At 23.9% G+C, this 15589-nt stretch overlaps 1 protein-coding gene across 2 annotated transcripts in view; it reads right to left on the bottom strand.

Annotated features, from left to right (window-relative positions):
- The window catches only part of LOC111630303 (glutamate receptor ionotropic, kainate 2-like), a 48864-nt gene that overhangs the window by 7655 nt on the left and 25620 nt on the right, over nt 1–15589 (bottom strand). Inside the window, exons 3-11 of one of the 2 annotated variants that reach the window (XM_023374389.1) lie at nt 15262–15485; nt 5325–5480; nt 3961–4212; nt 3096–3274; nt 2436–2489; nt 1249–1416; nt 1025–1033; nt 450–602; nt 260–364 (exon numbers count right to left, since the gene is read on the bottom strand). In XM_023374389.1, coding sequence (XP_023230157.1) covers nt 260–364; nt 450–602; nt 1025–1033; nt 1249–1416; nt 2436–2489; nt 3096–3274; nt 3961–4212; nt 5325–5480; nt 15262–15445 — 1260 coding nt within the window. In that variant the 5' untranslated portion in view covers nt 15446–15485. The remainder of the gene's footprint in view (nt 1–259; nt 365–449; nt 603–1024; nt 1034–1248; nt 1417–2435; nt 2490–3095; nt 3275–3960; nt 4213–5324; nt 5481–15261; nt 15486–15589) is intronic. The other variant, XM_023374390.1, reaches the window with a different exon arrangement.

Below are 15589 nucleotides of genomic sequence, written 5' to 3'. Positions count from 1 at the left end.
GAAGAGAAATCGAAATTGAGTTTTCACTACACAATTTAAATATTTTTCGTTAAATTTATTATAAAATACAATAATTATTTCAATATATATTCATAAAAATCTTTAAAATATAAATGAAGTTAAACCTTAATTAAATTTAGTTGGTACCCATTGGTATTTATATGTAGAAAAAGTTAATCTTGGTGAAAAAACATTAAAAATTTCTTAAATATCTTAACTTAAATTAATATATAACAAGTCTAAACACGAGTTCACTTACTTGTTTCAGACCTTCGTGAGTAACATCCAAGATTGTCAATTTGAAATCCTTACGATATCCATTTTTATCGAATTCAATATTTCCAGTCAAGCCATTTATATTAATCTTTATCAAAGATAAACACGATCAGAATACAATTTTGCATTAATATTTTTACTAATATTTTAGCATTTGGATGTAATCGACTCACTCTTTTTATCGCATTAGCTAGAGCCATTCCCTGAGGCCAAGTCTTTTCTGTATCGCAAGAAACTGGCTTGACTCTTAATTGGTAACTTCGATCTAAGCTGTTAAGTGCTGTTGCAAATAGCGTGACGGCATCGTACATTAGAACGATTTCTGTCTGGAAAAAAAAAATAAATAAATCATATTAATCTTGTTTACTAATAACAAATCATCATCAGAATAAATTATTAAAAGAAATATGAGAGAAGACAAATGAACCGAACTGGATGAAGATTGACAAAATTTAATTTAATTAATTAAAATATAAACAACTTTTAATATTAATTAATAAATGTATGAATGAGGTTATTAAAATAAATTAAGTTTTAATTTTAATTATGAATTCTTTTCTTTAAATGGATTTTTTTTGTAAAGAAATCTTTCATAAAGAAAGCGTAACTGGGAGAAGCCATATTTGCTCATACAAATCACTTTTGTATCGATTTTAAACTAGTTCACGTGTCAACAAAAGCGCTTGGCTGAGGTTTGGTACCTCTTAAAGGAACTAAAAGCTTTAAATTCTGAAAAATGTTTACTTACTGTAATATTCTATCCATTCAGAAGCAATAAATAATTGATGTATTTTTAAAAGATTCTTTATTAGTCATTATAACATATTTCTAATTTAAAATAAAAATTTATCGTTTTAAAATAAACACATTAACATTTCAAAATTTAAGCGTAATTAATAAATTTCGAATATATACAGTATATATATTTTTTTATGTGTTAACTATACGGAGATTAAGAAAATGCTATAATACCTTATAATACTGTGGATCTGCTTCGATATTTTCGTTGTACCAGAGGGGATGCTGTTTCCACTCTTGAAGTAATTCCTTATAGATAGAAGCATCTTCATCGATCAAACGAAAACCTGTGATGTTTGGTCCTGCATTCTGAAATGGTTCTACATTGATTGTGTGCATGTCCTATCCATATAAAAATTTAATTTCTCTTCAAATATCAAGTAACATGAAAGGTATCTTTATGTTTTATATATATATATAAAGTTTTTTCTTTCTAATTAGTTTAATGATTGAAATAATTTTTATTTTTTAAAAAGAACAATTCTTAACTTAATTATTAAGAAAATTTCAAATAAAAATATAATTAACTTATCAAATGTAAGAATTTTCGAATTACAAAATCCGAATTATAATTGTGATAAGAATTATCACAATTATAATTGCTACAAAAGCATACTTAATTCCTAAGTATTCATTCAGTAATTGTCACCTTTATTACAGATAAAGTTATGTTGACTGACTCTTATCGAAGGAGAATCCAATTATATTTTATGCAACGAACTGTAAGATAACTTTAGATACGAAATAATTATTTCCTTATACAAAAGATTACCTTCCTTTTATTAAATACAACAATTTTCCTATAAAATTTAACACATTTAAACATAAATTAATATTTACCAAAGCTTTTAAATGGTAGATATTGATGGTGAAAATAAAAATTCTAAGAATTTTATTATGAAACTTTAGAAAAGACCATTTTAACTTTACAGTAAAACTTTTTTTTTAACTTTACTTTAAGTAATATTTTACAGATGAAATAGAAAATACTTTTATTCTTATGAAAAATGCTTTCATTGATCGTATCAAAACACTATCTTCTCTGGTATCGGTGAAATACTAGGATGAGCAAACATTTAAAAATGAAGAGAATAAATACTTTAGATACATGTTTCTCTGTATAACTTTTATTGTACAGAACTCGAGATAAAAAGTAAAAAAAAAAAAAAAAAGTTTAAAAACCGATAGAGGTTTTTCTTTCAACTACATGCTTCGTGATATGAATAAAAATATCGATTGTTGAAATAAGGATAAGTAAATTCACACAGACNAAATTAAGAACGTGAATATTTATAATATTATGTATTAAATATTTTAATACGTAAACAAATTTTTCAAATACATTTGTAATCTATACTTACCATATTAATAAAAATATAATTGTAATATTCAGACATCATATCCATTTGTTGTGCCTAAGACAATTGTAAATATTTAATATATTTTTAAAAATAAATAAAATTCTGTTGGTTAATATGTTAAAATATTAAGTTTTATACATAAAAATTTAACAAAATTTTTCATAATAATTTTCTGTGAAATTTATTATAATCGATTTTGTATGTTAATTTCTAAAACTAAACATTTTAAAATTTATTAATAAAATTAAAGTAAATTATTAATTTACATTTCGAAATTGAGAGAAAAAATATTAATTTTTTCAAAAATTAAACAAACAAAAAAAAAATATAAATTTACTTTAAGATTTTTGCAATGAAAAATCTTAAAATAAATATATCGATTTATTAAATTACTTTGTTCTTTAATCCTATTTCATTTACATTTTAATCTGGTTTCCTTTATCATTATTGCATAAAATTATTTGGTTCAGAAGCTAAAGTTTGTATCAAGGGATTTGCTTACAATCGATAATTTCTCTTGTTAACATTGTATTGCTTTAAATATGAAAAGAAAACATTTCATACCCAATTTCGGTTGTAACTAAATAAATTATACTTTAATATAGTTTAAACTTATGATTAATATATTTTATATTAAAATTAAATTAATATAATTCCTACATGTTCTATAACAGTAACAAGATTTTCTGTAGCAACATCGATAATCATGTTTTTGACACCATTCCTTCCCATTTCCTTTAACAGTTTTCTATATTCCTGTTCTGGACTGAATTGTCTGACAATCACATTCTTCTGCCTCATTGCTGGATCTCTCAGTAATGTCTGAAGTCGTATCAACGCTGTTAAATAAACGAAAGTATAGATTTTATACCGTCATACTAATGTTTTCTTTATATATATAGCTCCAAAGTTTATATCTCTATGTTTATGTTTGTATATAATGTTAATAGAATGCTAGAATAATTAAAGATAATATTTCAGGAATTATATTTTCTTAAAATATGATAATTTAATTAAGTTTATACATAATTTTAGAGTCAATAAGCATCATAACCTAATTATTCTTACTATTATTTACATTACTTGATAATTTGCCAATAATTATATTTTTGAAAAAATAATTTATATTCTAAAGTACAGTATTTAAATGTAACTTCAATTACATTTTTATAAAATATGATCCTTTAACTTAAAGCTACGCTATCAAATACATTACTATAAATTTCGTAAGAGATATATTAGAGAGTTTTAGGAATTCGTAAGCGATTAGTAATTCTAATGGTTACTTATTAATTACACCCTCATACAAGGCTCTAGTAGGGCCATTTATTACGTGCCTCATATTTAAAAAAAAGCCTTAAAACATTTGCTACAAATCCATTGCTCTACTACATTTCTTATATATTAAAAAAATCTTTATCTTTTGCCAAATTTTATTATTTAATCACAAAAAAGAAGAAATATCTATAGATGAAAACAGAATTTGTACAGTACTTCATACTAAATTTAGCTTTAAACAACTCACCATCACTGTCTTCATATAGAATAGCTAACGTTTTCCAATTTTTTTCTAGAACGAAATCTCTATACGCTATTCCTATCGTATCAGGATGCGGATAGAGATTGACAGTCTGGTTGTTCCTGGGAGATCTATAATCCCATCTGTACTGGATATGGGGAACTTCTAGTACACTGCATGTGGATTGGATGGCTGAACTGCTTTCACTAGATTGAGGACCGAAAATGGCAGCCATTCCTTTACTCAACAATTCACATACTGAAAGATAAAAACAAAAGAAAGAAACTAAAATATATATATATATATTAAAAAAAATCTGAGTTTTGTTATTATTAGATTTAAATGAGTTTTATAGAATTCTCATCGATATAAAATTTTTTTTTTAATATCAGTGAAAATAGATAAGTCTATAGAAACATTAGTCTCAACAGAAATAACGATAATAGTAACATTTTTACAAATAGATATTCTCACGAGAAATCAAGAGCTCCCAGAAAAATATATCTCTATTTTTTTTTCTTCTTGGTGTTCGGCTTGGTACTTGCATTTCTGGTCATTGACTAGAGTAGGGAATGGAATAAAATGTCACAGGAGAATCATATAGACACTTTCTCTTGATGACAATATCGAACTATGTATTGAATTTGGTAAAGAGAGATATCAGATGGACAATTGTATTCTTCATCCAATAAACTTCAGAAAAGCTTACAGATAAAAGGATTCGACCATTGTATAAAAAGTAATGCAAGTCATGACAATAAAGGATTCAACTTTAAGTTAAATTGTAAAATTTTAATAAATAGTATATTCATTTTTAAAATCTAGATTAAATTTTAAAAGGCGAATAACTAATTTTAATTTAAAAACTTTATATTATTTATGATATTTAAAATTAAAGTAAACATTTAAAATTGTTATTTTATCGATAAAAGTTTGTTGAACGTTTTATCCCAAGATGAAGATGTAGCTCTAATTGTATCAAATATAGCAAGATAATCAAGCGAATAATGTATTCTGTAGCTTCTTTCGTAGGAAAATAAAAAAAAAAAAAACACCCCAAAACTATCGGTTATATGTTTTTGCGTTTTACAGAACATCTTATAAAAAAGGAAGGAAGCAAAAATGCGCATTTAGAATGTGAAATGCAAATGTAACAGAATTTATCTCTCCAACAGAATATAAATGCTTTGAGTTAAACAAAATTTAGAAATGTTCCATATGTATTTGGTAAAACTGCAATTGACAGTAAACTAAAATTTTTCCCGGATATATTTCTTATTAATAATTGAATTTAATCAAGTTTTTTTTTTCAATTTTAAAGATGTTATTGTTGTTATTATTTTAAAAGAAAATAAATTTATAAAAATTACCTTTTCTAGTCGCTTGGAAACTATCGTGTCGTTTCACTCTTTCTATATGAGGTTGTAATCTGGTATGACTTAATATTTGTTTATTATCATTTATCCTATTGATGGCATGACGAAAAGCTTGCTCCAAAGTATCGTCGTTGGTTTCAAAAAGAGCTCCTAAATTAAAAACAAAATCATTTTGTATTTTCACGTCAAATTAGTTCTTAAAAAGTTTAATTAATACATCAAATCATTGAAAATACGTTAACAGATATAGTAAACTTTCTCTTTATTGGTGTACTAAAATACACTTCTAAACACAATACTATAGTACAGTACGTTAGCACTGACACTATACTACGATTACAATATACAGTTTATGTACAATAAATATTATATATAGAAAAATACTATATACAATCCAGTTTAATGACAATGATAAATCTAACTTGTAAGCTTTAAATTATACTCTTCTACACCCTTCCTTCGATTTCAATACGTCACTCGTATCTAAACCCTTTCCTAGAGAAATAACTTGCTTATCTATTTCAATAAGCTTACAAGATACTTTAGACACGACTTTAGCTAATCTGCATCTATTTTCTCCTTCATTCTCCTTCAAGTTTCCTAAAAGTCCTTCTTTCAACACTTAAAGGAGAGACTTTTAAAAACGAATTCGAATAAATCAAGATATTGATTCCTTTTGAGAAACTTCTACGCCCGTCAAAATTTAAACTTGGGTGGACATCATCTCCACTTATTTGTTTCCTTTTTTTTCTTTTTGTGAAACGAAAGATAGATTATGATCAGGCCACATCTGGACCGGAGTTAGATGCAATAAAACTAGTTTCTCCTTTGCCTTTTTCCAAACATCTGGAGAATAATCTTCACGGATACAGTGAAAGATTGTGTTTATTTTACATTTAATAAATAGATTATACTAGTTGACGATGCGTGGAAATATTCTTAATTATTTTAAATAACATATTAATTGTTTTAACAGTACTGTATATGAAAAAGTAAGTTTTAATTATATTTAATGCTTGTTTAAAACTCTTTTTAGCTTTTAAACAAATAGATAATTGTATAAGTTTTATGATAAAAAACTTAAATGAATAAATATTTAAAATAAACTATTAAATTAATTCATATAATAATAACAATAAGAATGTATTTAATTTCATTTTAAAATTGCCAAAAATTAAGTTTAAGTAAAAAAATAAGTATAAAATCTTACAATTTTCAAAAATATTTTAATGTATAAAAACATTTTTATAACATGAATAAAAAAAAAATGTTTAAAATTAAATAAGAAAAATCCCTATTGTGTTAAAACAATTCGAAAAATTTTTATTTTTTAAAAAGAACAATTCTTAACTTAATTATTAAGAAAATTTCAAATAAAAATATAATTAACTTATCAAATGTAAGAATTTTCGAATTACAAAATCCGAATTATAATTGTGATAAGAATTATCACAATTATAATTGCTACAAAAGCATACTTAATTCCTAAGTATTCATTCAGTAATTGTCACCTTTATTACAGATAAAGTTATGTTGACTGACTCTTATCGAAGGAGAATCCAATTATATTTTATGCAACGAACTGTAAGATAACTTTAGATACGAAATAATTATTTCCTTATACAAAAGATTACCTTCCTTTTATTAAATACAACAATTTTCCTATAAAATTTAACACATTTAAACATAAATTAATATTTACCAAAGCTTTTAAATGGTAGATATTGATGGTGAAAATAAAAATTCTAAGAATTTTATTATGAAACTTTAGAAAAGACCATTTTAACTTTACAGTAAAACTTTTTTTTTTGTTTTAACTTTACTTTAAGTAATATTTTACAGATGAAATAGAAAATACTTTTATTCTTATGAAAAATGCTTTCATTGATCGTATCAAAACACTATCTTCTCTGGTATCGGTGAAATACTAGGATGAGCAAACATTTAAAAATGAAGAGAATAAATACTTTAGATACATGTTTCTCTGTATAACTTTTATTGTACAGAACTCGAGATAAAAAGAAAAGAAAAGAAAAAAAAGTTTAAAAACCGATAGAGGTTTTTCTTTCAACTACATGCTTCGTGATATGAATAAAAATATCGATTGTTGAAATAAGGATAAGTAAATTCACACAGACACTTTCTGCACGAACTATCTTAAATGATTACAGAATAAAAGTTTATTCAATATGTTAAAGATTTTATATTTATATTTCTACCATTAATTATTAATATATAAGCTATATATATTAATAATAATTTTGTAATATTTTAAGTTTAATATTAATACGGCTTGTACATTAAATATTTTTTCATGGTTCAATTAAAATTGCTAGAAAGTAGGTCACACTTTCGTAAAAAAAAAAAAATACAAAATTTTCATATTACATTGCCAAAGGAAGGAGCCTCATTTAAAATTGATATCATATTTATACTGTATATAATTTATACAGTACTAAAAACAATTTATTTATGTTTATAAGTAAAATGTTTTACTTTATATCCTCCCAATATCGATTTAAGGGAGTTTATTTGAAAACTTTCCTATCGACTTTTAAAATGTTTACTGCAATTTACATGTAACTCACGAAAGTTCAATTTAAATATACCATCGAGTGACATTCAAAAAAATGTATTTGTATAAGGAAAGAAAGAAAAAAAAATAAGAAAATATATCAGCTTTTAAATTCGGATACGGATTTTGTAAGATGGCTAAGATTTTATCAATACTGTCACGATTTGTCATATAAATCTGATAGAAACGTTTCTTTTGACATCTATCTGACTATTTAAAATAAAATATAGGTATTTTTGATATTATATGTCTACGTGAGATATTACGATAGTAAATCTTACAATATATTAGCAAATCGAAAAGATCCTACTTCAACTCAACTCCTTTGTAAACGTCTAAGTTATAAGAAAAATGCACATTTCTTAAATAAAAAAAGAACTTAATCTGCAAAAAAATAAAGAAGATTAAAAGAAAGAGTGTAATTAGTATTGGATTCTTGAAGGAAATTTATGTTTCTTAAGATCTTTTTTTTTAACTGTCATAAATATATTTTCTTGATAGAAATGCCTATTGATCATATCAGTGATTATCCATAAAACTTTTTTTTATCATTAAAAAATTTTATTTCTTTCTTTTTTTTCTATTTTATAAATCACTGACAAGCAGTTTATATTATAAAGGATTAAAAATTCTTCTAGCAATCAAATTTATCTATTTTTATTATAGTAATAAATTAGCTTTTATTTTATTAATATTTTTATTTTCTACACATAAGAAGGAACAGGTTTATTATTATTATTATTATTTTTTTTAACTATTTCAATGAAAGAAAATCATTTTAAACACTTCTCTACACACTTTATTTATAAAATTTTATTAAAATAAACATAAATTAATTTAATTATTAATATTTTTAAATACTAAATTATACTGAAATGAAAAATTTTAAGTCAATTTTTCCAAAATTAAATTATTTAAATCATCATTTGTGTCTCAAAAATTTAATTTTTTAATAGTAGTTTTGTCAATTTTATAATATTTTCATCATATAAATAGTGTTTCTTCATATATAATTCATAGTATTGAGGTAATCTATTATTCAGAGGTTTGATGTTTTTATAAAAATGAATATAAATATATATTTTTTTTATTTGTAAATATGAAACTTGTATTTTTTAAAAAAGTTATTAATATTTTATTTAAAATTAAATTCTAAATATATTTCAGACATGCTACGAACATTCTTAAATAACTTGAAAAAATTTCATTTATAATTTAATTGATAATTAATTATAAGAAGCGAACATATTTTTTTAAAAAAAGAACTTACTTTACATCAAGAATATGTAAAAAAAAACATATCCTCTAGGGATTTTTTGTAAGATAAATAAGGAATTTTACAGTTAAAAGTTTATTACTTCTGATTTTATTATAGAAATTTTACAGAAAATTATAAAAAAATTGTTTTATAGGAAAAAAATTTATATTTAAGATTCTTAATATAAATTATTATTAAATCAATTTAATTAATTAGAAATGTATAAAATTATAGGTGAGTTTTATCTATTTTTTTTCTATTTACTAAAAATAATTATACGATAAAAGCTATGTAAAATGGAACCATAATAAAACTAAAACCAGTCAAACCGGAAAAAATATTGAGATTCCGATTTATATAATTTTCACTGTAATTTTTAACGATTCATAAGCTTATATAAACAAAATTAAAAAAATAAAAAATCTAAAATTACGCTTAAATCTGTCATTTTTAAATTGATTTTATTCGTTTTTTTTTATTGTCAATAAAATAAAAATTGACTAAGTTAGATTAAATATTACACAATAACATTGTATAGATCATATAAAAACTTTGAAAGATTTTATTATTAATTTACATAATTTTTTAAAGTTGAAAAAAAGTTATTTCTATTCATAAAGATGAGAAATTTGAATCTCATCAAACTGTCAATTTTTTGTTGGAGAATTGACGAAATTCCACAGAGTCTCGTTACAAACAGAATCCGAAGAAGAAATTGGTAGCTGACAAGACGAAGAAAGAAAGTAGATGTTGCTAGTTCCAATATTTCCAACAAGTCACATCTCTTCACGACTTTTTGACATTCGAAAATCCAGGATTTACAATCGATTCGTTCATTGTTAACCTTTACAGAGCGACTAAACACAATTACAAATTGCAAATTAATGGACGTTGCATAGAATTAGTTTGATAATGAAGAATAAAAGTATACATTTAATAAATAAAATCTTATAAAGTATATTTATAAACTAACAAATCATATTATATATATATATATATTTTAATGTTAGATGAGAAGAATAAAATGATAAAGTCATATTATAGAGTTTATCATTTTTATTTTTGTTTTTTTTTAATAGACTAATAGAAAAATATAACAATAATAAAAATTTATTCAATGTAAGCTTATGACATGAAATAAAATTTATTTCAAGTTTAAATATATTGGATTTTTAAAGTTATACTATTATATTCGTATACTGATAAAGGAAATTTATAGATTCTTTTCACAACATATAAGCAATTTCATTTGATATGTATACTTGTACGTAATAAAACCAATATACAAGGGAAATATCTCATAAAATTTTTTTTTTGAACGAAGAAAATATTCAGTCGAATGTTCTCATTTATGATAGAGACGAATTTTAAGTTATTCTATGCCATGAAAAAGATATTAAGAAATTTTGGATTGCTCTTTTCGGATTTTTGAATTTTAGAAAATCAAATTTTCTCCTTATTTTAAAAATTTATTAGTTAAATTTAATAATATAATTTTTTTTTGTAATAACAGTTCATTTGCCTTATTCCATACCTTTTTTATGTGCAAATACAGTAATTATAATTAAGAAAGAAATCTGTTAAATATTAAGTTTGGTCATTTTGTTTGTCATTTCTTAACTTTTTAAAGTTATTTTCTATTAATATATCCATTCTTTTATAGAAATTTTGGAATAATGTTAAAATTATTGTTAAAACTGAAGAGTTTTTGTAACAAATCCAACAGAGTTATTACAAAAACAAATGATATAATCCCAAGTATATCACCTGTAAATACCTAGTTATAATCCTACGACTATTAAACCTTTTCTATTATATATTATTATAGTTGTAGAAGACAATACATACATTTAATTAATTTATTTAAAAGTAAAGAATAATACAGTAATGTATGTAAAAGAAAAATTTATTTTCCCTTTTCTAATATAAATTATTTCACTTTTGATCCGGTTTATTCAATCACACTAATAAAAAGAAATATGATATTAAACTTAAAATCGAATTATTGATTTTAAATTTGTTATAGGATCAAGTAATAAATGCTTTTAGCAACGTTAGCGGAATTAAATTCCTTTCTGCATAAGAAAAAAAAAATTATTATAAATAATTTATTGCGATATTTTTTTAGCAATTAGATTTTTAAATTTATTATAAATTAAATGGTAAAATAAAATGTAGGAAAAATGTTTTAATTAAAATCTTATCATAATTTATCAGAACAATTATTTATTTATGAACGATAAAAATTTGTATAAACAGTTTAAAAATATTTACATTCATTAATTTTAAATGTAAAATAAATAAAAAATGAAATATTAATGAAAAAATATTTTTTAAACTTTATATTAGCTTCATATTTTTATGTAGAGTCAAACAGAGATTGTAAAATTTTGAATTATATTTCAAATATATATTTATTACAAATAACAAATTTTATTTTTGTTACCAGATAAGCTTTCAAGTAAATAAATCTTATCTGTAATAAGCAGTTTTGACAAAGTATATCGAGGACAAGCAAATCATCAATCGTATAAAATACATCTCGAACCATGAGGAAAGAAAGAAACAAAAGAACACATCACTTATCGGGGGGGAACTAAATAAAATAGATAGTGTACAGTTAAAGAAGTGACTTCACTCAATTATTATTTGAAAAATTATTTAAAATAAATATTTCTGTTGGTTATATTACTCTTATGTTTCTGCTTAAAGATACTTCTACATTTATTATTATTATTATTATAAAATATTTTTATTTAAATGTGAGTGATCAAAACTTATCTTGCGTATAGATTCAGAATCGTCTAGTGCATTTGCGGCTCTCCAGGTCAATGTATACACAATCAAACTTCGATTTAGAATCGCGATTTCGTTGACTGTGAAATTGGTACTAAATCGAGTGTGGCGATAAACCGAAGTTCCTGAAACAGTATCCATAATAATGTACTGTACTGTACTTCACACACAAGCTTGACTTAAAAGGTTTTGATTTCGTTTTAACCACGTCGCTTGTAGTGCAAAATCGTACATTTGGTAATTCACAGTTATTGAAGGAGCCATTGTTTAATATTTACAAGAAAGATCCGTTTGAAAAATTCCAAGAAAGATTCATTGAAGCTTTACCAGGATGGTCTATTTATGTAGGTGTTTTATCGCGGTTTATCACTATAAAAAATATGTACAAATTATGAATTAAATAATAATTTTGCGAGAATTTTATCTGTTAATATTAAAAAAATATTTAAACTTTCGTTGATCATTTTTGTAATTATTTACTTTCTTTAGAAGAGTGTACGTGGTCCTTTTTCTTACATTGTTAGAAGCATATGTCACTCTCTGCACCTTCTGTATGCTTGTGTTCAAGATAATTTATAAAATTTCGAATAAACTTGAATAATGAAACACATTTTTATTGCAGAGAAAAAATGAATATATGAATTTAAGTAAAAAATTAATTATATTTTTTACAGATGTTAAATTAAGTTAGTGGTAGCATAATTCAGTATTTTGAAAATGTCTTTATATGCATAATTTTATATTGAGATATTTAAAATTTCTTTGATAGAATTTGTTTCTACCGAACAGTTTTATTTAATAAAATATGATCTTGTTATGAAAAAAAAAACTATATACGTTTTGTTCGAAAGTCATGCGGTTTCTTTTTCTATCTACGTGTCTCTACATAAATTATAGAATAAATAAATAAATACAGTAGAGCGTCGATTTTCCGAATCAATTGGGGACTGGGGTTGTCCGGATAACTGATATTTCGGATAACTGATTTACGTACGAAAAAATAGTTTAACGTATCCATGTCGAAATTTTTATCCGTTGCGTGTCGCTTCGCGTTGAATTTTCGTCGATGTTAAGCCTAACGAAGACTATTGTATCGTTAAAAATTATTTTTTTAATTTTGTACAAACAAAATAAATATATTGAAAAATATAAAAATAATAAAAAATTATACTTCAGATATTAATTTAGTATCAAAAACGTAAAATATTTGAGTAGCCCAAGACATAGACAAAGATTGAAGCGCCACAGCACTGGCAAAAATTTAAATTTGCCGACTGGAATTCTTTCGGATGATTGACGTTTCGGATGATTGACTTTCGGAAAATCGACGCTCTACTGTATATATATAACAACTTAAAATTTATTTGATTTATTTATTGACAAATTATTTTATGTAAAAATTAATTTTATTCATTGTGATTTTATTATTGAAAGAAAAACCATCATAGTCCAATAAGTATTAAAATTAGAATAGTTTCTTTTTTATATTTTATACACTAAAATATTTCTAAATTTTATAATACGTGACTATTTACAAATAATACAGAAATATACCAAAATGTATTACTTTAAAAAGAAGAGAAGTTTTCTCAACAAATTTGGAGATTTTTGCACTTCTACGTTGAGTTATAAACACTAAATTAATGTGTAGGATATAAAATTTCGACCTATGAAATCCTATTATATATCCTTAATCTGTTATGACTATTTTCTCTTTATTCTATCTCCTTACTTTTCTTAAGAACCTCTATTTCTTTCCTATCAAGATATATTTTCCTCTTTTTTATCTTCTATATCTTCTCATCCTATATCTTTATAACGCAAATAGTTCGATAAAATATATATATAAAGTGTGTAAAAACATATTTTTCTATATTCCATTCCATTTTAATTGAAAACATAAATAAATATTTACAATATTTGCATATAAAAATAGCGTAATTCAATCTTATTAATTCAATTTTTTTTGTGTGTGTTATTCCAAAGAGATTATTTAAAATGAAATGATTTAAATTAAAGTAGCTTTCATAAGTTTGGATGTTTAAGAAATTGCATTTTTAATGAAAATTGCATTGAGGTTACTTAAGTGCTTTTTCTTATCTCTTCCTACTCAGTAACAAAGTAATTTGTTGGGAATGGATAAAATGAAAGGAATCAAATCCATCCAACTTGAAATTAAACTATCTGAAAATTGATTCTCGATATTAAAAAAAAAATCAAATATTCAAAAATGATTCATTTTGAAAATAGCAAAAGAGATAAGAAAAGAACAAACAATTCTCTTTAAAATTCAGAAAGGAATAAGAAAACATTTTATATAAACGACAGTAACTTAAAATTTCTTTCTCTCCCCCTTTTTTTTTTACAAATTTCTAAAAATCATATTCATCAGCACTTTTTAATGAAGTCGAACTCGAAAAGGAAAAGTAGATTAAATATGAAATCTAATTTCGCGAAAAGTTCCATCAAGTTATTTTCTGAATAAATTTATTCACGCATTTTAACGGAGGAGGAAAAAAAAATTATAATCTTCTTAATTAAAATTCCACAGCGGAATAAGGCATCGTGAGAATGTTAACATTGATTAATATATTCATTAATAAGCACTTTTCTATTTTACATTACAAAAATCTGCCAGAAAATGGAGGCAAATATATATATACATTAATGATTCTAACAACTTGTATGTGTTCATTAGATGTCTTTAACGATTTTCTTTAAAATAAAACTTTTTTTTAGAGAAAAAAATTAAACAGCAACAATTATTTTTCTATGTAAATAATTCTCTTTAAAGTACAATTAAATTTAGTTAATAGTATTTGAATCAAATACAAAAGTTCGAATTGAACTAAACTTGAACTCTGACTTCTTTCAAATTACTTTTTGTCTTCTTTTACCAAAGATCGAAGATGTCGATAAACACCTCTAACCTCTAGTAGTTAACTCCAATACCACATCGCGGACACATGACAGAAGAGTTATGTCTTCTCTGACCTACTAAACTATTTTTATACGAAAATTTATTTTTATTAATGAGTAAACATTGCAGTAAATTGTAAAAAGACCAAAATTAATGTGACAATAAATTTCCCGTGTCTCATTACCACTTTAACATTTAGCAAAAAAAAAAAAAACTATATATTTACCATGCAAACTAGATACGAAATTAAAACACAATCGATCTGCACAATTACCGTCACGTTTATAACGTTTTATACATGTTAAAAAATTATTTTTTTTCAGAATACGTATCGAGTATAAAAGTAAGTAAATCTTTTACTTAAATAGTTATTTACACTTACCTATAGGTATCACATCTGGTAAAGTAGACATTGTTAATCCAATCAAAGTCAATAGGCAGAAGAGAGTAAGTTTATCCATATTCCTTCTGTACAAATTTGCTAGTTTTATAAGCACGTTGAGAACACCTGTGACTACCTCACCACCACAGATTGGAGAAATGAACAGCAATGGTCGGAGCCACATCCAGGTTGAAGCAGACACCAGGCACTCTGGCGGGATTTTCCTGTAACAATGGAATAAACCAAATATAACAGAGGGGTTCTCACCATTACTAAACAGTTATAAAAATCAAGAAAATGTTTCACTCTTAAATATTTCTTTTTTTTT

This window comes from Centruroides sculpturatus, unplaced genomic scaffold (assembly GCF_000671375.1).
Source record: "Centruroides sculpturatus isolate CEXI.00-Female unplaced genomic scaffold, Cexi_2.0 scaffold463, whole genome shotgun sequence".
Taxonomy (NCBI): domain Eukaryota; kingdom Metazoa; phylum Arthropoda; class Arachnida; order Scorpiones; family Buthidae; genus Centruroides; species Centruroides sculpturatus.
Note: the sequence above shows the minus strand (reverse complement) of the source record. Positions and strands in the feature narration are given on the sequence as shown.